Source organism: Gouania willdenowi, chromosome 3 (genome assembly GCF_900634775.1).
Source record: "Gouania willdenowi chromosome 3, fGouWil2.1, whole genome shotgun sequence".
Taxonomy (NCBI): Eukaryota; Metazoa; Chordata; class Actinopteri; order Blenniiformes; family Gobiesocidae; genus Gouania; species Gouania willdenowi.
In genome coordinates, this window is record NC_041046.1 from 8097254 (window position 1) to 8122362 (window position 25109).

The window sequence follows — 25109 nt, forward strand, 5'->3', positions numbered from 1 at the left end:
TGCAAGAAAGAGGTTGCCCATCACCAAAGCTCTTTTGGGCTCCGCTACCAGCTCATTGCTAAACATGTAGCAGCTACCACCTTAATACCAAACATGTAGCAGCTAGCACCTCAATGCTAAACATGTAGCAGCTACCACCTTAATGCTAAACAAAAAAAAGCATGAATGTAGCTTACTTAACATTAAGTTTGTGGTTTGTGAACAATGCAAACATAATATTCTTTATTAGCACTCAGTAATGACAATAATAAACACAATTTAGTTATTTAAGCTAATTTATTGTTCTCATTGATTCAGTCATATACCAAAATCCATTTCAATTGGAAAAATGTTGCTGCTCGTGTCAAATATTGTGATTAATTTAGATTAATTAATTACAAAGTCTAATTAATTAGATTCATTTTTCTTCAATCAAGTCTTACCACTAATCTTAGCATGACCTCAACACATTTGTATTACTTGTATACAAGTAAAAAAATGAACAAAAATTTCTTTCCCTTATATGAACCAATCTGTAGCAAAAGAAAACCTTTGGGATTCATCTAATGTTAGCTTTTGACCTCTGACGAGACAAAGGTCTGTTGTGCTAGCAGTGATTCAGGAAGCTAGCAGCGTCACAGACTGAACCTAGAATGTAAATGTTAGAAAGCTGAGCCATGAACACATTGCTTATAGTGTAATGTGACGTTTCCTGGGTAGCAGCCAAGAGCTTCTTTTTTTCTTCTTCCTTCCTCCCTCTTACAAGCACACGATTACACTCAGCTTGCGTTTGCAGACTTGGCAGACAAACAACTTGGCCACATGCTACTATAAATGACAAGGGGTTTTTGGCAGCCGCTGTGTTGCAGACTGAAAAGAAGACGGGGTTTAGTGAAAGGAAAACTTCCTGAAGCTCTTTTAGCTCCTTCTCTTTGGCGTGGCTTTGTGCCAAGTCCCCAGTCAGCTGCTGTGTTTATCCAAGTGCCTTGACACAGTGGCCCAGTTAGCACCTAAGGCACCCTGACACTAGTCTGGAGCTCAGCCAACGCAGCAGCACAAGACAAGCTGAAGGAGCCACTAACAATAGACAACTGTCACCCTTCACCTGCTTGTTTCTCTGGTCCTTCACTACAAAGTGCAAATCAACAGGATCCAGTAACAGGTCATCTGCAGCAGTACCGTACTATGAAATTTAAAGGATGCAAGGATTAAAACACTGGCATCCTTTGAAATGTCACTATCTATTAATATTCTAATTTAATTATCAATTTCTAAAGGACACAGTATTTGTTGAAAGGGTACCTGTAGTAAAAATGTACGTATATAACAAAAAATGTGTTTAATGTATTACCAATAAACAAAATATGTAATTATAATAAAATATTTTTTATTAAAAAAACACAAAAGGATTTCATACTTTCTGGCATAAACTATGGAGAGCCGCTATTTTGTACACGCATTATGACGCATGTTCGTTGATCGGTCAGGCCCGTCACTTTAAATAACTGGTGCATTGTGGGAGGTAGAGGTCTGTTAACAGGTCTGTTAAGATTGCGGGAAGTGTAGTTTTTCTGTTGGCTCTCAGCACTAAGCAGCCATGTGTATCAATTCCTTCAGTGATAAAAGTGCTCTATCCACGCTGTATGTTACGAGAGGATGAAATATCACCTTTCTCAACAACTACCTGCTTATTGTATGTGGCCCTGCGCTGACGCAGCATGCAGATTTAGCCTAATTAAGATTTAGCAGAATCGAGGCTGTGTAGTTAGGTGTTGGAAGAGCAAATATATGGCGAGCAACTGTGATAAAAGCTGCGTGAAAGGATATCTGTTCATGGATGGTAGGATGTGCCGAGGTGCAGCAGCTGACGGCCGCCCTAACGAAAAGGTAAGTCCTCCAGACAGATAATCATTTAGCCAGAAGGAAATAAGAGGGAACTATCTGGTGGGAGTGGGGTTAGTGCCATGATGACACACGCCCATGTAAGCAGAAACGTAGTAGTGCTCTGAACAAGTACGTTTACAAACTGCATTGAGACTTTCTGTGAAGAAATTCTGTTGTGACCGCGTCTGATTTCAGACTTTGGCTTCATGCTCATTAGCTTAGCCTATTAGCTTAGGCCGCAGATCCCTCGCATAGCAGCTGGACATAGTGTCGTTATTTGGCTTGGAGACGCAAAGGGACGGTTTGTGGGTTTTTTCTTGCAACCACAGGCTTTACACTCTGCCATTGTTCAGAAACTGTAAACCATCGTTGCCTAGCAACAGCTAACAAGAATCAACGAAAGTATGTCATATCCTTTCCAAAATGACAACTCTCCATAGTTAAAGCCAGAAGGTATAAAATAATTCTAAAAAAGTCCTTTTAATGTTTTTTTTTAATAAACAGGTGCACATATTTTGTTGATGGGTAATACATTAAACACATTTTTTGTTCTATACATTTTCACTACAGGTACCCTTTAATCCTTAGCACTGGGAAGACTGTAGCATTTATACAGATGATTATCCAACCTACTGGGTTTATAGGTAGTGGGGTGTCTCTTGACTGGTAACCTAATAATCCAATATCTTTGCATGAATCTAAACGTCATTCTAATATTTACATTCACATTTGGACACTTCTAACAAACTATGAGGGCTTGTCTAACAATGGTGAGGCCAAAGTTTGTAATTTTAGTTGTTTGTTTTAATGAAAATATAAAAGAAATAAAATGTTTTTAACTCATTTAACTTTAGTTAGCTTCAACTTGTTACCCTCTATATTATTAAACTATTAATATAAATAAAACTGAATTTCTAAAAGGAAGAGAGTGGCGAAAATTTGGAGGTTAAAAACAAGACGTACAGATATTTGCTGTTACGTAAAATTAATAATTAGTTCTTCTAAGATACATTTATTGTAAATTTCACTAGATCGAGAAAAAAAGTTTCACTCCAAGTTTTTCATACTGCAGGAAAAAGAAATTTACATTCTCAGAAAAAGTTTTTGTCACTCTGTAACTAAAAACAATAGGGAGGCTTTTACTCAACTTTTTAAAACCATTGCTAAAATGTAACCTTTTCTACATTTTGACCACCTTAGATCAACTCTTTAATATCACTCAATGATATACCTTTCAACACTGAAAGACTCAACGTATGTCAAGTTAAAAACGTCAGCTGAATTAGCAGGTCATCAATAGTGAACGAACTCAGCTCAAAGGTGTACAGATAACCCGACACGCTGAATACACAGTACATAGGAGATCACACACGCCATCAAGGACATCAGGACCTCACATACTGAGCCAAGGGTCAGTCTCACACATGTAGTAAACAGTAGTCAATGTACATGTGGACTATATACGTTGCTTTATGCCCTCAGACTATATAAAACTCAAGGAGACTTTGCTCAATAGCGTCATATGACCTTGGGCTCAGTTTCCTTGCAGCTGCTAAGGCCTTGGTGGATGTCTTTGTTTCATTTGACTATTCCCCCCACTCTGTTTGCCTTCATTAAATAGCAGGTGTTGAGTTATCTTCACTGGGATTGGCTGAAAAAGACGAATGGAAGCGGCCACGGTGTGAAAGAAGAAAGGAGGGGTGGCCTGTGGTTTCACGACAAACTTATCAGATTACAAACAACATCAGTAGCTCGGTTTCCACAAGAGGCAAGACAGTCAATCCTCCAGAGTCGCTTTGGAGAAAGAAGCGTGACAAATCCAACGAATGGCCATTTACGAGTGACACCTTATGTCTAACTCTACAATGTGCTGTAGAGGAAGAATACCATCCGTTAGTGACCATTCAACACCGTACAAGAGCAATCCTACACATAGTAGTGAGTCAGATGAGTTGCATCTAAGCTGCGTTACTTATTAACTCATTAATCAATATTTAATCAGACTTTTATTTGTGTCACCAAAAAGCATACAAATGACAATCCAATTTTATACAAAAAACAGCTTTGTAACAGCTGTATAAGGCCATGTTTACATGAGAGAATTAATTTTCCTTTAATTCAGAATCAAAGTTAAATCCACTTTAAACTGACCTTGTAAACATTTAATACCAAAATGAAAATGGCCATTCCGAATTGAACTTAAATCTGAATTCAGTGGCTGGTTTATTCTGATTTTAATTACGAATGGAATAATTCCTCAATCTTGTAAACGTACAATTATGTTTCAAAACTACAATCAAAATAAAAGTGAAATTACAGGGTTCCCACACTTTTTTCACAATGATTTTTCTAAACTTTTCCTAAATATTTTACCAAATTTCCATGACTTAGTTTTGAACCGCTAAGACCTATTCTACCAAAAATCAGCTGACCATTCCAGTGTACTAGTGTAACAGAGGTCTGACATTGTGCCACGGTCAGTAGCAAAAATGTGACACAGGGAATGCAAATTGTTTCCATAACTTATCAATCATAGCATCGTACAATGGCGCAATTGCCTTTGACACCCATTTTGCAATATTTATTACATAATGAAGCATCAGCTACAGAACATAACATTAAACAACAACTAAGTGCTACCAATTATAAGATTACAATTTCAATTTGCAGACACTTTTATACAAAGCGATGTATAACAATGCGTTAGGGTTAAGGGACTTGCTTAAGTTCCCATAGTAATAGCAAAGGTTGGATTTTAAACATTAAAATAAAATAGGCTATATTTCCAAAACAGTTAAATTATTCAATGACTTTAAGACTTAAAATTCCAAAACTTTTCCAGAAATTTCATGACCGTGGGGACTCTGGAATTACTATTTCCATGTAAACACAAAGCAGAACACTTTTATCCCCAAATAATTAATTCTGAAATAAAACACATCATGTAACGGTGGCCAATGAGAGCAGAATAGTTCCCAGACTGCACCACTCTCTTCAAGCCGTTTTTAGTTGGAGACAAAAAGTGATGCGTGGATACTCACTTCCTACAATAAAGCTTTAGTGGCAGTGAGCTAAATTAAATACCCTAAGGCAAAGTGTGACCCATCCAAAATGGTGTTTTTCTTGTTTTAGCAATGTCATCATAGGAGAGAAGACACAAATTGGTGGTGTCACCGTGTTATCCAGACCAAGGTGTGACCAGATGTGGGAGTCAGACAAATAAAAATTGGTGTCTGCGTGCACCAGTGGACCTTCCCATTCAGCCCCTTTGGCGCTTTTCTTTTTACAGCCCTGTGCGACACCGACTGAAATGAATTAAAAGATCACCAATCAGGGGGGATGACGACAACAGGGATGTGCACCCACCCATCCCATCAAACACCCCCCCCTCTTGTCGGGAGCCCCCAGTGGGAATGTTCACTGTTTGAAGAGTTAACTCTTTAATTCTGTCTGGAATGTTTCCTCTGGGTGGGGCAGTGTAGTGTGTTGAGCCAGACCACTAACCATTCTACATCTCCTCCCCCTTCATCTTCCTACTAAATTCAATACCTCTATTTCTGGGAAGGGGGAATCTTCCACACTTAGCTGTTAAGAGGTCAGCACAAAATGAAGCTTCAGTGGCAGATTATTCTTTACACACCAATCCAAAAATGACAACAGCGGCATGCTAAAAAAATGTTTACCATGTTCAAGAGGAAAAAATCCTAAAACTTAACTTTTTAATTATTTGATTTAAGGAAAAAATCATATTAGCCCCAAATATGTTGATGGGCATTGAAAACTGCTTCAAGCAATCTCATCAGCCCAATAATAATAATAATGATAATAACAATGACAATATTAATGTGTCACTTCTAAATACAAGATAATTTGATTTTTTGTTTTAATCCAACTATTCCAGTTGCTGCTACTTTCTGATTACTGATAAGTGCATTAAACACAAATCACCCAGTTCTTCCATCCTTTCACAATAAAAGCCTTGGTTAAGTTATAGGTTAAAAAAAATAGATTAAAGAATTCAATTTGCTTGACCTTTTTTGTTGCTTTGTGTTGATTTGCCATTTGCCAACTGAATTGTTGGGTAGACTGGGGATTCTGTTTATATGGATATGAGGAAGATGAGAATGACTTCCTATTACAGGACATTCAACAACAGAGATGAAGGAGACTTCAACTGATCCCACTGTGTTGCTTGACCAGCAGGTCAGTCAGGGGTCGCAGACTATTGTTTAATATGTTGAGGCGGTTTATTCAACAAACAGCCACAAAAAGGCCAGAGAACATTGCATTCATGCTGCCTCTACCACAAATGGTTCACAACAGAACGATAGAAGGTGGGGAAAAATTGATGACCATTAGTCACAGTAATACCGTATACCATGGTAAAATAGGGAGGAGGTTTGACGGTATCAAAATTTAGATACCGCCCAACTCTACTGGACACTTTCATAAATGGATTTGGTAACAAAATAAATAGAACTCGACAGAATCAGAATCAGCTGTAGAAGGAAAAGTTCAACATTTTTGAAAAATACACACACCACTTGTTTTTCAGATTGGTAATTGAATTACAGTTAATAACCATTTACTGGTTCTCACAAGTTCTTTTTTTTTTTAAATAAATTGTATTTCATACCATTTTGTACTTGTAAAGATGACATAATTGATATAGCAATATATTCCAGTGTATATCATATTGTTTAGTATCAGGATGTATCACACCATGACATACTAATCATGAATAGTATTGTCAGATTCATGGCAATGCACATCCCTATTTGTTAGCCATTTCGATGAGCAGTAAATTTATGTTCATGTTGGAATAACAGCTGAAGAGGCTGGACTGAAGCTTTCATAGCTCTGTCGCTCAATACTTTGTTTATGACGGACAGTGAATACTGGCTCTTTACATGATGATCTTATCCTAGTTCTGAACAAGCATGACTGCATGTTTTATTAGGCCTCAGCCTTCCTCATTATTCTGCATTGGAATGGCCTCCATTTGCTGGCGGTTTCTACAAACTGAGGTCAGATCATAATTCCAGCTTTATTGCATCAGCATGACAAGAAAATAATAAAGTAGAGTATTTAAACAGTTGTGAGAAGTGAAATTTTAACATGGAATCAGAAAGCAGAAGGAGTAAAGGTGGACAGAGAGGTCGTGTGTTTCATCCTGAAGCATCATTGAGATTTATTGTGTCATGTTTGCAGCTGCTTTTCTGAACTTACGACAAACAAGTCCAGCTGCAGGCGGACTAGCAGCACACGTCACAAATACAACACTCTCCTCATTTTCAAATGAGTGGAAAAAAAGGAAGAGAAATCCAACCTCTCAAAGCTCACACCCACATTCCCCATCGATCGCTGGCTGATGTGTTGCTGGGGCGACAGATAAATTATGCAACAGCGCTGCCTCAACTGCCAAACTTCTTTGTTAGATTGGCCAAAGCGCAGCGTGGGAGCAACGAGTCACTGCAGGGCAGGTCCATAGCAGATGTCCACTAGGGAAAACTAACTGGGACTACTGGTGTCTGCTTCTAGGTGTTATGGAGTTAAATACATTCCTCTCACGCTGAAAACTACATCTGACCTCATCCCACTCTGCACTTGCTCTCTAAGGCTGCGTTCACACTGCAGGCAAATGTGGTCCAAATCCCATTTTTTACCAGATCTGATTTTTTAAAAGTTGTGTGAACACTCAAATCCAACCCATATCTGATCTTTTTAAAATAAAATTTAGACCACTTTCATATGTGGTCCTGAATCAGATACAGATCGGATCTTTTTCAATGTGACCTCAGTGTGAACGGTCAAGGAGGATTTAATGCGCGTTTGATACATTGACGTCACTTAATAGTAACAGCTATAGGAGTGAGCGCAGCAGCATCCACTGTTGAATCAATCCTTTTTCTGCACATGAACATGGATGATCCTTATATTTGACACGTGGATCATGTAAATAGATCCAATGTCTGTGGCGTGCAATGCGCCCTGTGTGCGCTTTTTACCCCGTGCGATGATCTGATGTTGACATTAACAGCTGTCTGTTAATAAATGCAATACTTGCCACTAAAACAAGATTAAATATGTCATTTGTATGAGGAAAAAGGTTTCAGTTTTGCTCTTTCGGATTCGAGTCAAAGCTTCATATCAATTCTATTTTATTATTATATCATTATATATGTATTTTTTATCATAAATGGTCTGAATAATAGTTTCTGTACATGCTTTGAGTCTCCTATATAAATCCAGCCCATTATTATTAAGCACATTTTGTGTTATATACCGTACATTTCACTACAGGTACCCTTTACATAAAAGCAAGTCATATAGGTGGCCTAGAAACTAATGGTTTAACTTTAAAAGCTTTTAAAACCTGTAACAAAAAGCCAGGCTATTAAAAACAGCTGATAAGCAGTCTTCAATCTACCTTTCTATTATTAGACATCTGGCCAAACACTTCTACCTAAGCTCTAAAATTGATGCCCTCATAATAGTCTCCATGAACAGTGCACAATTGATCATTTTAATCAAACGCTGCACAAATGAGAGAACACTAAAGACATACTAAACTTATCTAATAATAACTGGCTGTCTCAGTGGACTAAGTCCTCCTTCAAATGTAATTACCTTAAAATGTCCCAGAAAGAGGCTTGTTGAGACTTATATAAAGTGAACCAGCCATTCTTATTCAAAGATCACAGACTCACTAGAATGAAGACAAAGGGCAGACTGGGCGTTGGGTTAAACCCACTAGGATTTGGTTCATGTTGTTTAGAGTTAAACATAGAAGGACCAAAAACAGATCCACATCCGATTAGCAGGGGCGTGGGACAGAAGAGGTGATTAACTCATATTTACCAACAGCTCACAGAAGTGTTCCCATTAGGCTGCATTATTTTACATCTATTCATTTTTACTCAAATCCTTAATAATAAATAAAATGAAGATGTACTGATTGAGAATATAAATTAAAGTGAATAGCTACTGACAACTCATTATATTATTATTAATAATAATAATAATAATAATAATGTATTATGGGATGGAAATATTTAGGCACCTCAACATTCAACAAGTTAACCTCTTTTACCTTATATTAAAGCAGCAAAGGACAGATGTAAAGTGTGCAGTTAGAACTGCATGGTAAAGTGCATCCTTGCTTGTAACATATACAATAAACACTATAACAAAAAGAGTCATTTTAAATTATGAATTAAATACAGTTTATACAGCATTAGATGTGGACAGACATGGTTGAATCCCAGAATAAACATGGTTATCTAGAATATAGATGTGTTTGATGAAATGAGATGTCATGTGACCACTATTTCTCTAATGCTGTTTATTCACCATTGGTCATTATTACGAACCCAATTGTTTATTTTAGACTCAGTACGTTTTTAAGCCCAGTTTAATGGGAAATACCAATGAGCTGTAATGTCATTGATGTTTAATGATGATTAGGTAAGGTAAGGTTAGGGCTGTACGGTTATGACCAAAAATATTTTGATCAACATTGTAATCAGGATTATAACAATTATCATGTTTGCAATGTGTGTACAGTTAAGAGTGCAAAATGAAGTTTTAAATACAAATTATTCTAAACAAAAAAATACAAAAAATTAAGAATTAAAAATGTAAATAAAAATGTACCAAAGGCTAACTGAATAAGTACATTATTATTATTGAGTGTAGAGCCCAAATTTTAAATGTGAATATTGCTGACAATCAGGTTAATTAAATTAAATTATATGTACATTGAATTTTGATACTTTTGAGGGCTTATTTAACACAACTAAAATGTAACTATTTACAAACAAAAAAAATAAAAAGCTGTTTAACAATGTAAAACAAGGGGAATAAAATATGTGACCAATCATTACCCATACCCATTTCACATCATTTAAATACTGTGGCATTTACATTTTTCAATGTTCCCATTTCTCTAAATTAACTTTGTGTTTATACAGATTTAAAGACCATTCATCTTTAATTTATTTCAATATGATGACATTTAGCTTCAAAACTGGCTTCTGTGGAAAGACTGAGTTCCAGATTACTGCCACACGACCCAAGGTTGTGTTGCTGATGGAACCAAAACTCACTCCCATGTTGTGTTCATGTTTATATGCTGTGAGCTAACAATAACAAACAGCCATGTTGCTAGCTAGCTCCTACTTTGTCAGAAGGTCAATGCAGAGCCCTGTGTGAAATGCTGGGTTGCTTTAAAAAATACAGTTAAATACAATAGCAGTGATGTTGATAGGTTTTCAATGTAGTGAGTCCCCAGGACCCACAGGTGGTGATTTGAGTGGGTTTCTGGGAAATTCAATGGGTCCCCAATAAAAAAAAATATTTCCTTCTATTTCTTAAATTGTAGTGTTAAACTCTCTTAATGGTGGTATGATATGGCTATAATTAGCAGATTTATATTCATGTATGATCAAAATGTATCTGAAATTAAACAAATAAATTTCTAAATCTGAAAAGTTTATTGCACAGTGGCAGGTTATATTGCACTTTTGTAGCAACATAAAAGAGCACCAATATAAATTACTAAAATTCAAATGAAAACAAAATCGTGTCTGTTGTACAAAAACAAATTATCAATAAAAGTGCTGAATTTTCTTGTCTGACCATCGACTAAATCAAATGAACTGAGTCAATCACTATGAAACTTTTAGCACAAAAATGTAACTTAACAGTGCAAAGTCTGAGAAAAAAAAAATGATGCAAATATGTTTGTGGTGTATTGTAAGCAGCTAGTTAACTTGCTGATTGTTGTTGTAGTGGCTAAACTAGCATGTACTCAAGAGGATCATGTCTGCGTAAGTTAATGCGTAAAGGGGTCCGCTGACGGCTAGCTTTATTTTGCTAGTTACTGTGATTTTAATCATAAGTTGATGTTCACAATGTGTCATTTTTCATGGCAAAAATGAGGTGCCTTGGACGCATAGATGGTTGATTTACTGCATCCTTTCAGATTTTTATGCATCAGGGACGCAGGACGCGTACCTAGCAACATCACTGCAATAGATTATTATATCTATTTTAAGTTTCTTATTGTGAAAGGAATCTAAAGAAATAAGTGAAAACATTAAACTAGTGCATAAACTGCAGCTTTCTCTCACTCTCATGGACCAAGTACAGAGTGAAGAGCCAGACACTCACATAACAGCTAAACTCCAATCACTAAAGCACTACTTGGCCTTTCTAAGAAGTGGTAAGAATTAAAATAACTAGTACAGTGCCCGTCGGAAGTACTGTATGTATTCATGTGGGAGCATAAGGGATATATTTGCGGGTGCAAAATGTGGGTGCAATTTTCCTGGTTTAATTCTACGGGACATGTGCATGACTTCATCATCACTTGTATTTTTTTGTATGGTGTATTTTTTTGTAACGTATGTTTTTTGGAGTCATGTGTATTTGTGTATCTTTCTGTTGTCTTTTTGTGCATAAATGTTTGCCGTTTATAAATTTAAATTTTTTTTGTAATGTATGTTTTTTGTAGTCATGTGTATTTTTGTATAATTATTGTTTTTGTTGCTATTGTAGTGTGAATCAGGAGTAATTTTGTGTATTTTTTGTATAAATATTTAGTTTTGTGTATTTTGAGCCATTTTCATATTTTTGTTGTATTTTTCTGTAAATGTATGTTTTTTTGAAGTCGAGTACAGTGCCCGTCGGAAGTTTGTATTCATATAGTGGGAGCTTAAGAAGATTTGTCAATTATGGGCATAATAATAACATACTCTGTAGCATTATAAAGGGGTATATTTGCAGGTGCAAAGTAAAATAGTGTGTGCAATTTCCCTGGTTTAATTCTATGAGACATGCGCATGATAACTGTGTTGTTTTTTTTTAAGTCGTTTTTATATTTTTTGTAGTTTTTTGCATTTCTGTTGTCTTTTGTGTAATTTTTGTATAAATATTTAGTTTTGTGTATTTTGAGTCATTTTCATATTTTTGTTGTTTAGTGTGTGTGTGCCTGCCTAACTTTCACTAAACTTATCTATTTTCAGTAGTTAGGTGTAGTGGCAGGTGTGTTGTGAGTGAAGCTGCAGTAAGCATCAGGCGGGCTTCACTATGTAGCACCGTTTACTGATCTGACTCAACATTACAGTCACTACCACCCAATGGACGGGTGTCGTGACACAGACTGTAACCGGACTAAATGGTGGTCCGTTGCGCGCGCGTGATCGATAGTGAAGCGCACCTGATCGGTGTGTGAGTGAGACTCTCTACCTTAGACACAAATCTCCTCCGTTGGTTCTCTCTCACACACGTGCGCTGCTGAGAAATGAGCAGCTTTCAACACAGCAGCCATTGCCGTTAATAACTTCCGGGTGAGGTCTGTCGGGTCTAAATAGCGAACGGTCAAACTAACATGAAAATAAACATTTCGAAATGTCATCACCAAATAAAGAACAGTAAAAAAAAAAAAAAAAAAAGTAAAAAAAAAAAAAGTGAAACCATGTCGGAAATAAACTGAATAAATAAAATAAAACTACAAAAAAAAAAAAGTAAAAAAAAGTGAATGTAAGAATGTAACCATGTCGGAAATAAACTGAATAAATAAATAGAGAAGTACACGGGAGCTCGTGCACGTACCGGAAGTGAGCTATGCAGTGAAATAGATATAGATGGTGAGCTACCGCCCCCTCACACCCTGAGGTCAAAAGTTGAATAGGTTTAATTTCGGGGCCATCCAGAAGTGAAATAAAATCAATATAAACATTTTGAAATGACCAAATTACTCCAAAATAACAGATACATACACTTGGGGTGTTTGGAACCCGTTAACCGAGTTTCAGGTCGAACTCGCATCGCATCGGGGAGATATTTGCTCCACACACATCCACACAGACATTTCTGTCATTATAGTATAGACGACTTGCCTTTGTATGCATTGACCAAGCTTATTCAATAAGATCAACTGAACAAGGCCTTTCTCTACCAAATGCATCCACTCGTGTTAGTTTAAAGCAGAACATTTGCATAAATAGTGAAAACAGGTCAAAGTATTTCTTCCACTTAGTGTAATTCAGCACTCAGTTCAAAGTCCTATTCCTACTCCATTTGATCAATATAATACATATTGCAAAAATACATTGATATACAGATTAGCTCATAAAAGATGATGGTAAGGAGTAGGGCTGCAAAATTAATCACATTTTAATAGTGAACACAACTTTGGCTGCCACGATTAAATTAACTAAATCATCGGCAATACTTACATTTAAAAAAATTGGCTCTGCACTCTATAATAGTGTATTTATTCGGTTCGCCTTTGGTACATTTTCAATTATTGAGTTCCATCCATCCGTTTTCTGACCCGCTTGTTCCTTTTTTCAGGGTCGCGGGGGTGTGCTGCGTCTATCTCCAGCTCTCATTGGACGTTAGGCGGGGATACACCCTGGACAGGGCGCCAGTCCATCACAGTAAATTCTTGGGTTAATTTTTTTAAGTTGTTTTTTTTTTTATTATTATTATTACTACATTTTAAAGCTTAACATTGCACTGTAAACATATTGTTTGTTTACAAGTATTGTAATAAAAACACAGATTTTTCCCTAATAGGATAAATAATTGTGATTATAATCAAGATTAAAATATTGATCAAAATAAATGTGATTTAGTGCAGCAGATGAATTGCGTATTTCATTAGAATCGTTCACTTTGGTATAAATGAAATTTGGCACAGATACTCTCTAAGGGCCACTATTTTGGAAATAGGCATTGGCCACTCAAAAATTCAATATAAAAAATGGCCACCTTTGCTTGGATCTCGCCAACCGAGGTGTCAGCAAAAAAGGTCTGGTCTGCCCGAATCGAATATGTGCATCCACCCCACCCCACCCGGTAGAGTCAGGACTGCGCCCACACGAGGCAAAACACTCAATCGCCTCAAAAAACTTGGGAAAAATCCAAAAATGCTAAAATCTGAGTACCTTTTGAGCATTTTTTGGTTGTATAATAACCAATGAATAGCAATGGCGACCATGTTGAAAAATGGCCGCCATATTGAATTTTTGAGTGGCCAATGCCTTTTTCCAAAATAGTGGCCCTTGGAGAGTATCTGTACCAAATGTCATGCTTTTATACCAAAGTGAACGATTTCTTTACTGATCTGCTGCACTAATAGTAAGGAGGTTAAAGAAACACGAGTAAAGCTTGAGGAAGAGGAAATACATTGTGTAATTGGATAATGGATTGCATATTTCTTCCATCAGCGCTCTGTACAGACAGCAAGCACATACAAAATAGGCTAAATGTCAATTAAAATGTTTAATTATATATATATATTAATGTGTATATGTCTTAATGTGTGAAAAGTAATGTATAAACCTGTGATATACAACAATGTTGTCAAGCCGCACCTGTAGCACGCCTCAAACTAGCTTTTTCCATATCCAGCTAATCTAACAGAGCTTCTACAGATCTATGGAGCCATTGGATACAATCTGTGCTGCAGGCATGATTAAAACCCTATTAATCACTAGCAGATTATGGGGAGAAGAGAAGTGGTCGATGGTGGGATGATGTGTATTTGAGTGGGGGGAGGCGGGGCTGGATTACAGAGGTCATGTAGCCTGCGTCCAACTGCACCAAAGGCCAGAGTGTTGAAAAACCCCGGTTGCCCACCCAGCGCCCCTTTCTCTCTCCCTCCACGCGTCGCCTTTTGTCCACCCCCTTGTTGGACAATTATTTACTCTGCCGTTTAGGACCAGGCCGAGGTCACCAAGCACAAGCAGCATACATCACTGACATAAAAAACACAGGCTGCCATGTTTCTCCACCCCCATCCAGCTTCTATAGGGCATCAGCATTCATGTATGAGGGGAAACGCGACAGAGTAAAGTCATCAGGTGATCAGTCAAAGCATGATGCTAAAATGAAGAAAATGAAAAAAGTAGATGCTAACATCACTTTAGTGACATGCAAAACAGTGTGTTGTAAATGGACGGTATGCTAAGTCTTCCCACGGTTCCTGAGAACAGTTATTCTCAAAACTTTGTATTTTCAGTTCATTTTTCTAATCAAGATCATTTTTATTATCATTTTGTGTGTTTTTATTGTCATTTTGTGTATTTTGCTGTTTGTCTGTTTTTATTTTTCACTATAACTTGTCATTATTTGTGTGTTATTTGTATTGTTAAAATTATTCCACGTCAGTGGGTGTGTTTTTAGTGTCGTTTTATATACGTTTCTCTGTTATTTTTGTGTATTTCTCAGTCTTGGTCTCTTTTTAATGTCATTTTGTGTATTTTGTTGTTTGTTCTTTTTATCATTCAGTATATTTTTTTTTCGTATTTTGTGTAGTTTTGTTCTCGTTTTGAAACAGCAGCAAAACTCAAAGTTTACTTTAAAAAGAAAAAGACAATGACCTAAAGTAATCAATCATTACACACTGAACAAAAAGATAGCACTGTGCAGTGTGTTTATGGTAAAGCAATTTAAGCATTTCTAAGCAGCACTTCGTACAGCAGCAGCTCAGCCAGAGGATCTATTTAACACAGCGGACTTATCAATAAGTAACCACAACTCAGTTAAGTTTATCATTCATCTTTGCTAAACACTTTTAGTCTTAGTTAAGGCAGATATATCTGTGAATATGGGTCTAAAATCCAAAGTTTTTTAGTTTAATACCATATGAAACTAAAGAGACCATAAGTAAAGACCTTCTTGTAATTTTAAACCTTTTAAAATTCATGTTTTTTATGTTATATGAAAACCAATAAAAATGTAAACAAAACGCTTTTGTTCTTAAATAAAGCAGATATACCTGTAAATATGGGTCGATAACTAAGTTTTTCAGTTAAATTCCATATAAAGCGACCATAAGTAAAGACCTTCTTGTCATTTTAAACAATTCAAAATGAACATGTTTTATATGATTATATATAAAAATCAATAATAAAAAAAAATGTAATGGAAATAAATTGCATCAATATAAATATCCACATAATTAAATAATATTAACTACAAAATACAATACAATGATGTTCTGTTATTTTGCTTCCTATTTAATACGTTGTGCATTTAACCAATAAACTGTCACAAGAAACAGTGTAGTGCACAGACATTGTTACAATATAAGTTTGGACAAAATTGAGCGTATTTTGGTTTCTGTGTAAACGTGTAAAATCTAAAATAGTAATGAGGTGAAACACTTATCAAGACACAAATGTTATTGGTTGTTTGAGAACAAACAGGGTTCCTACAGCATCAGTCAAATTAAATTCAAGATTTTTTTAATGCCATTTGAAATTAAATTTAAAGTGAACGTAAAGTAAACACAATTGGGGGGAAAAAATGCCACATCACTTCCATAAGGTTGGGGCAATTTTTTACTAGTGTCTAGTGTTGACGTGCAACTGGCAGCCCCCAAGGAATATGCATATTTATGAGCGGGTGTGTCTATAGACGCTGACTTCATGCCTCGCTCTTGCGTGGGAGATCAGTGATCACCAAAGCGATTTTATTTTGCTAGCCACACACCGTTATTGTTTTCAGCTAAAAAAACTGCACATTTCAGTAAAACACATGGATATTTAAGCAGCTATTGTGATTGTGAGTCAGTCTCAGTGTGTTTATCACAGCGGCATCAGCAGTCAGTCAGCTCGGAGTGTTCAGCTGTGAAATCACTTTCTACTCCTCCTCATCTCTATTAACTACAGAATTAGTGCATTTAAGGTGATAATCATTTGTTTTGCCCAAACGCTGCATAGCATTTGGTAACAAACACGTTAGATCAAGTCAAAGGCGAAACAAGGTGATATAACGATACTAAAAATGGGGAGGGGTTAAAGGCAGAGAAGTATAGTATAATGTATATTCTATATTAAACTGCAGTGTTTGTTTTAGCTGTGAGGTAGTTTGAGAGGGAGGAGCTCAAATTCTTATAGGGTAGGAGGAGCCAGGATTGACAGGAGGAGGAGTTTCCGCTATGTGATGTCAAGTAGCAAGAAAAATCCCATTTGGAGCTGACTTTTTACAAAATGTGGAATAACAAAGGAGGGAGGAAACAGAACTTTTTCCAACTTTGTCCCTCTGAAGGAGGCTAAAGGAATGTATATCACTGGAGATAAACCATTATAAAGTGATTTTTTTCATAATACCACCCCTTTAAGGATCCGCTGGAACCCTGACAAACCTCTAAAAACATTTGATAGGACTGGGAAACAAACTCCACAACTATATTCTTTGTCATTGTGGTCAGTGGACTTGTACAGAGTGCTTAGCCTACAAGCTTGGCATCAATGTGAATGGTTACACCACATGTAAATGTTAATGTAAATGGTTTTCCATACAAATGCCTCTCAACTCTTGTGTCAATGCTTTTAGAACATAATAAATGTGCTCGCCACCCCACATTATGGCAGAGGGTCGGTATTTGCGGCATCTGCTAGGCTCATCTCTGGCCTCTCAAAGACAATGACATCAAAAGAGAAAAAAAAAATACACCACAGTTCCCTGGTTCCACTGTCTTCCCTCCCCCATACAGCACAGCAGTGCAACCTGAAACTGCCTGAAGAGATGAGCCGTCATTAAATACTGCAGAGCTGACATAATGACAGGAAAGATAAAAAAGAGAGGAAACAAAAAAAGGGCAAGACCAATTCTGGTCCCAAAGTGCCCCCACCCCTCCCAAACCCCCGAGGCTCAGCCAGGCCCTCCTAATAAAAGACACCAGGCCTCTGATCAGCAACAAGTTTGCAGCCATGATATTTTTATTTAGTCGGGCAATGCACAGACAAAAACTTAAATTAAGCCACTTCACGCTATTAATTTGAATTTATTATTATTATTTTATTTATATTTTCAGTATCAAATGGTTGAAGTCGGTCAAAATTACCTGCAGCACTTCTATATATGTATATATCCATCCTTTGGCCTTTATACTTAATATTATTATATTTCCGGTTTGTTTGCTTTTTGTTCTTCGCACCATCCACAAAGATTAAGTATTTGTATTGTTTTGAAACTGTACTTGGGAAATAAACCTGATTCTGAAAACGTTTATAGTTTAAATAATGATTTAATTCTTAATTTTTATTTTAGGCAAATTAATGCACTTTAAATCTTTTCTGTTACAGACTAAAAAAAACTATGTTAAAGTTATTCTTTGATGTAAGTTGATCTTAATTTCTCTGTTTTTGTTTTCTTTAATGTTAATAAGGACACAATGTTACGCAGAGGTGTATTTATAACAATTTTATAGACAAACTATACTATTTATAGTCGCTGAGAAGAGGTGGGGGGGGCGTGTGACAGTAAATAATTGAGACGCATTGCTTTACGGCAACATTACTCAGTCCAACAAACAACAAAACCTCTGTTCATATCGCTTATTTACATATATATTCCTGTAAATTCTTGGACTTTAATATGTGTACTAATAATATTTAACACAGTTGCACTACTGTGGATTATCCTCCAACATTGATACGTTTGTCTTTCCTCAGTAACGTAATACAGAGAAGCTCCTATGTATCAAAGCCAAATGTTCAAACACCGTGGCTAAATTTGGAAATTTGCTCTCGAGAAGCACCATTCAAAGACATTTGCCTTTAAATAGACAGTAATAAAAGCCAGACACATGATAGTTCGGCACCCTCAGCCCACTGATGGAGCGCAGATATGTCCTTTGACACTACAGACGCCTATTCAGAGGAGGCTTTTTAAATATCCCCCACAGGCCTGGGTGGCTGTGGGATGCTCAGTACATTTCCTTTAGCTATGATGCTAAACCACATGTAGCTGGGCTTCAGGGTTGGGGTCAATTATAATTTTAATCGTGGAATTTAATTATAATTGTAATTGTTGTCACTAATTTCTTTTTTCTGATTCATATTTTCTTTAATCACTTGACATACATTTTCATTGAAATATGGTTTTCTTTTTTTTATTACTATTTATTTTGTTTCCTCACAGGAGTAAAAAACTATTTTCTGAAAAAAAAAATTATATTTCTTTAAAAAAAAGGAATTTTAAAAAATTCATGCGGAAAACATGGAATTTGAAATAATAATTTTATAGGGCTCTGCTGCTCATTAACGCCGACCCAAGTTGACTCTGTCTGCTGTAGAGAACCGGTATGTTTTTGCTCTTCTTTTCTTCTTCATGCCATCTATGAAACAGCAGAGTTGGAATGATCCTGAATGCTTCACCTCCTATAGAACTCAATGAACTAAAAGGGGTGATTCACGTCATCAATAACGTCAACATGGCAGCGCACCGGCTGTAAAACGGTAAAGTAGGACCCATTTGTAAAAGTTAATAAAAACAAATATGGTGTAAAATAATGCATTTTGTTAGGCATAGATCTTCTAATAACGACATTTCAAAGGTTTTAGGCCACATTTGTAAAAATAGTCGAGGATCCCTTTAAGTTTTATTAGGTTATTTATTTCAGGCTCAGAAATTGTGATTAACTGCAATTGCACTTATATATATATATGAAAAATTATTGTTATTTAATTGTAATTGGAAAAAATGCTGGTCACTGCAATTGTAGTTGAATATGTAATTGTAACTGAAAAACGTAATTGACCCCGACTCTGCTGGGCTTGAATCCCAGCGCCCTGCAACACAGGCGCTGAGGCAATATTTACCTTTAAAGGAAAAGCATGTATGGCATGAAGCCAAAGAGCAAAAAAAAAGGTCTTTGGGGGTTGACTGCAAGTGTAGGGTGTGACAGGCTGCTACTGTGTAGTACACTCAACCATTTCCACCCACCACTGAAAGAAGAACTAAATATCCACACGCTGACCCAGCCAACAGCCACCCACCGCTTCACACACGCAGCGGCTACGCTTACCTGGACCCGAGCCAAAAGCAGAGCTAAAGCACCTGAGGGACGGAGAGAAAAATCACACACACACACGGCGCAATGGGAGTGAAGGCGAACTCAGCACCCAGCCTGGCCCATTGCCAGGAGTCACTTAGAAGGATTTTTGGCGACTACAGCTAATTGGCCGTCAACCGCGAGCAGTGATCTGAAGTGTGTCCCAGTGAAGATTAGAATGTCCCTCTCAGCAGGAGGTTCCAAAGAGGAAATGGAAGAAAATCACTGGATTCAGTGAATGGACCAGACAGTCTTACACATGACCTACAGATAACTCCCAACATGAGACTATTTCAGCTTTGATACCATGTGTACCTGGTTATTTGGTTTTCTGACTTCAAACCAAAACAAAAATACAGAAAATTCAAAAACCAGACAAGGAGCATTTTTTAGTTTTTAAATTAAATCTGTTTGTGTGATATTTGGATATTTAAGGTAAACTATTGACGAGAGCTTCATGTTTTAAGCTCAGCACACAGAGGACCCACAGACGGGGGCAGATTTTCACTCTGCTGCGTTTGATAAAAGGATCTTCTGCCATGTTGTCCACCTCACAGCAATGGCAAAGAGGCGTAATTTGTGTGTTGATGATGTTTCATTAAAGAGTTATTGATGCTGGAAGTCTGAATCTATGAATATCTGCCAACTTTTCCGAAGAGTGTTATGGTCTAAATAGTATCCAGATAAACTGGTGACTGACTATCGACTGTGAGGCTGGTGTGAAGAATAGATGTTAAACTTCTAGCATTTGACACTTTTGCTAAAATAATTACAGCTTTTTTAAGGGCAGTAAAAATAAATATTTTTTGCACGTTATAATACCGCTAGCCACTAATGTCAGCCGTCAACACACACGGAAGTTGATCACAAGAAACGAGGAGCACCAGCAGATTCATTATAGCACCTCTGGTTCCTTTATACACATACAGTCACACAAAACAGAAGATTTAATTTTAAAACAGAAAAAGCTGCTTATCTGGTATTTGATGGTTCTTTTTTGTTTTTAGTCTGTAAAACTAAAAAAAAAAACACACCTTTTATATGTTATTTTGATTTGGTTTTAAAACGGAATAACCAAAAAACTAAGGGTACATGGATTTTACGGTAATTAGAAGTTTATGCTTTAAAGCAGTGGTTCTCAATTTTTTTTGGTCCAAGTACCCCCTTTGTTCGACTGCAACATTTTGCTCAGAATTCTGGGAAATAACAACTATACAGTATAATGATGGAATGAAGGAGTGATAATTGTAAATAAGTGGAATGAAAGTATTTAGTGCCTCCTGAAAGGATGTATTTGTAGTGTTTATCATTTCGAGTCCCACACAACACTAACTTTTATTTTCAGCTCATGTTCCAATCAAGATCATTTTATCATAATTATTATGATGATCATTTTTAACTAAAAATAAACATTATAAAAGCCCATATTTTAAATATATATATAGATACTAATGCTTTCACTTGTTAATTTCTCAAGTATCCCCTATAGTGCCATCACGTACCCCATTTGAGAAACCCTGCTTTAAAGCTGAGTTAACAAAAATATAAGTTGGCACAATATTTTCTTTAAGTTTCAAGATAACCAAAATGGCAAAATACCAAAAGAAGATCATTTTACTCATGGAGTAAAAAGTAGCTCTTAGGAAAAAAGCAGTATTTGTTCACAAACTTAAAAATAAAATACAAAGCTTCAAAAAAGTGTCATTGAATGGAAGTAAACAATGACTATCAATAGCCATATATGATGGTAGTGGAAACCAGGATTAAATATCTGCTATTGTCAGTGTATGAGTGAACATAATGTGCAGCGTATAAACCTGTGACCCTTTGTAAACAGATATGCGACCCACTTTTGGGCCCCAACCTTTGTGTTGAGAAGCTGTGAGCCAAGCAAACCCTTATGATTGGCAGCACTGACCTGTCTGAAGTGGTCGTCGTATCCCCAGTCAGCCTGGCCATTAGGAGAGGCAGCAGAATGGGGCCCCGCAGGAGACAGACCCTCGTCAGGCTCCTGCTTCACTCTGATTGGTGGAGAGGCAGACCTCTGGGGGGCCGACGCAGTGTAGCTGCTAAACGGGCGAGGCTGGATGCGAGAGGCGTTCTGCTGCAGGGCCAGGGTCTGCTTGCGGAGGAACTCAAGCCCAGTGGCGCTGCCCTCGTCTTCCTCGCTGCCTTCGTCGCCCTCCATCATCTCATTGTCATCTTCGTCGTCACCGGAATCCCGTCCTCTGTCCTCGTCATCTTCTCGTTCCGAGTCCACGCTGCTCTGATTCGACACCCGGGGAGGCATCCCGCCAACACTGCCAGGGATTCCCCCAGCCAGCCCTTTGCCCATGAAGCCGGCCCCAGAAGCTCGGGCTGCGGCCAGGATGGCCTGCTGGGCAGCCACCTGCTGGGCGTACATGATGTGGGCCTCTCGCAGCTTCCTTTCTTTGCGCTCCATTTCCAGCCGGGCCTGCTGCTGGCGCTGGAGCTGCTCCATGACGGCCTCCAGCTTCATCCCCCCTGTGGGGGTGCCTTGAGGAAAGGCCACACCGGGCTCCTGAGACATGCTGGGCTGTGAGAGGAGGGAAACAAGGGACTCATGGCTCACCAAAAACACTGAATAATCACAATGGAAAAATACCAACACACACACACATAAAGTCACGTATGGATAATTCATAGCTAATCTCTCACTCTCTGGACTCATTTACCAACGTCAATGTTTAATGAGAGCAACCAACAACAAACCATAAATAAATAGACAGAGAGAGAAAGCCATTAGCCAACAAACATTCTTATCACACATTGATCATGTTATCTATGCATCAATAAACTTTACATATTAGTACTAAATATCAAATGTTTTATTAAAACTGTATTTTCAACACAGAATGGGAGTCTAAGGTTAAGAGTCTTGTTGGTGTTGTTAGTGACAAAATAATAATGAATTTAAGAAAAAAAAAAAAAAAACAAGATTATGCAAATAGTCTCTCACCTAAGAAACTAATGATGGATAAACTCAAACAATTTAAAAAGTTTTTAAATAGTCAACTAATACAAGTTTAACATATGAACTTTATTTAAAAAAAATAATAACAAAATAAAAAGTGGATGTAATCCAAGCAAAAAAAAGGGGGAAAAACCAGTAACATAAGCAGGAGCAACTCAAAGTATCTAAAAGCAGCTCTGTTAAATAATTATAGGAAATCACAAGAGGAAGCCCAGTAACCTACTTTTAGAAATATATATATATATATATATATATATATATATATATATATATATATATATATATATATATTAGTTTGAAAAAGTGATCCAAACACATCATAAATAGATTTTACTGGCAGTTGATTAAGACTTCTGTTTTTAAAGCTCGCTTTGTTGACTTCATTTTCAGGGGTGTCAAACTCATTTAGTTCAGGGGCGACAAAACAACTCAATTAAACCCAGTCAGATCATGGCCCTACAGCTTTATTCTAATCTACTATACAAAATAACACACAATAAACATTCATTTTCACTATAGTTGAAGAAGGTTGTTGTTGCTTTACATTTACTATAAACAAAAAAGTGCAAATGTTTTTATTTCACAATTTAATTACACAAAAATAATATGTACAAAACTGTACCCAAAAAATGAATTTAAAAAATATTAAATTCTAGTAGGATGTATTTATTTTTATATTTCCAATATTTTATCATTTTCTCATTTATTGAACAAGCAAAACCAGTGTACTCTGTAGTCGTAAAAAAAAAAAAAAAAAACTGTATACGTCGTGGAATTATTATTAATGTTATTTAATGTTAAAGTGTTATAGCGTCATTTTGTGGGTCAGGTGAGACCCTGTGTTGACTGTTTTTGGGCCGCGGGCCATGTTTGACATTTAAAACATAAATGTACACATTTAGACTGGGTTTTAGTGCTTATAGTAAATACATAGCATGGTTTTAAAGTGTGTTGACGCTACGTTTAAAGTTAAAAATGCACTGAGAGCAGAGGAAACACGTGTTTAGCTGGTTAGCTGCCACATCGTAAACAGTTTGGAAGGCGAATGTAGTTTGGAGCTAAATGACTGCTAGCATGGTGCTACTACTGCTGCTGCTGCCGCTACGGTTCAGCCGTTACCTGCGTGTTGGAGTGAAGTTTAACAAGAGAGTCGAGCATACCAGCGGGTAAAAATAGCTCCTAAACGTGTGTGGTGAGAGGCTGTGCTAAGATAAGTCGTTCTCGGTCCGTTTAAAAGGCGGTCAAAGTGCGTCTTTGTTCGGCTCCGGGGCAGCGGCTCCACTCACCATTTGTGCCTTACTACCGCTGGAGTTATCCACCATCCCTCCGTCTCTGCTCTGGCTTTATCCTCCTTCGCTCCTCGTTTCTGGCACTCGTTCAAACACTTGTAAACACACACACACGAACACACGCGCGCGCATACACAGACACGCGCGCGCACTCACACACACACAGAGAGAGAGAGAGAGAGAGAGAGCGACGCGCCGCACGCTCCCGCTGGTTCTGGATCCCCAGGCGGCTCTCAGCGCTCTGTGTGCGGAGACCTGTGCAGCTCAGCCGGTGTGTCCCCCCGCCACTGTTTCCCCGGTCCTCGGTGATCGGGACGTGTTTAATTGATCAGGGAACCGTGCGGAGAGCCGTCGGAGCGCTGAGGTAACTCCCAGTCCGTGTCTTCCCTGCCCTTCATTGACGCCCCCCCCCGCGCATGGCCCGCCCCGCTCCGCAACAAGTATCTGCCCTCCAGCCTCCTCACGCACGCTCCTACGCTGCGGGCCCTGCTGAGCAACCCGTGCACAACCACCGATAATGCACCATAAACACCAACAACAATAATATACACGCGTGTAAACTGAATATCTTAATAGAAATCAAAGAGTTGTGGAAGAATTCCTGCATGTAGCCTGTAGGCCTTTTTGTCAAACCCGAGGCCCGGGGGCCAAGTCCGGCCCTTTGGAGCATCCAATTCGGCCCACAGGAAAAAATAAAAAGAACAGAGAAAACATGATTCATTAAGTAAACCAGGGGTCACCATCCTGTCTGAAACTGTGAGCTACATCATGAATGATGTTTAATAGTTCAAAGGGCTACCAGATAGAAAACAACTTCTTAATTACTACATTTTCATGGTTCCACTTTCATTAAAGGGTTTATAATGAAGACGCTATAGCAGTGACTTAAAAGAAAATGTCTAGAAAACGTATCATTAGCTCCTGGGACTATGGGTACGTTTCTGGACCTTTTCTACATAATCGTAATGTGCCTTTGTGTTTTCACTGTGTGAGGATGGCCTCGTGGTCTCATCTTCCTTCTACTGCCGTGGGTTCGAATCCCACTTTTGACTTATATATTTTTTTAAATTTTGACATGTTTAACACGGCAAATTTCACCTTTAAA

At 37.6% G+C, this 25109-nt stretch overlaps 1 protein-coding gene across 2 annotated transcripts in view; it reads right to left on the reverse strand.

Moving 5' to 3' along the window:
• Positions 1-24386, reverse strand: part of LOC114461294 (AT-rich interactive domain-containing protein 3B-like) — a 92612-nt gene extending 68226 nt beyond the window's left edge. For both annotated transcript variants that reach the window (XM_028443278.1, XM_028443277.1), the window contains exons 1-2: positions 24002-24386; positions 21639-22277 (exon numbers count right to left, since the gene is read on the reverse strand). In XM_028443278.1, coding sequence (XP_028299079.1) covers positions 21639-22277; positions 24002-24037 — 675 coding nt within the window. In that variant the 5' untranslated portion in view covers positions 24038-24386. The remainder of the gene's footprint in view (positions 1-21638; positions 22278-24001) is intronic.
• Positions 24387-25109: the final 723 nt, after the last annotated feature.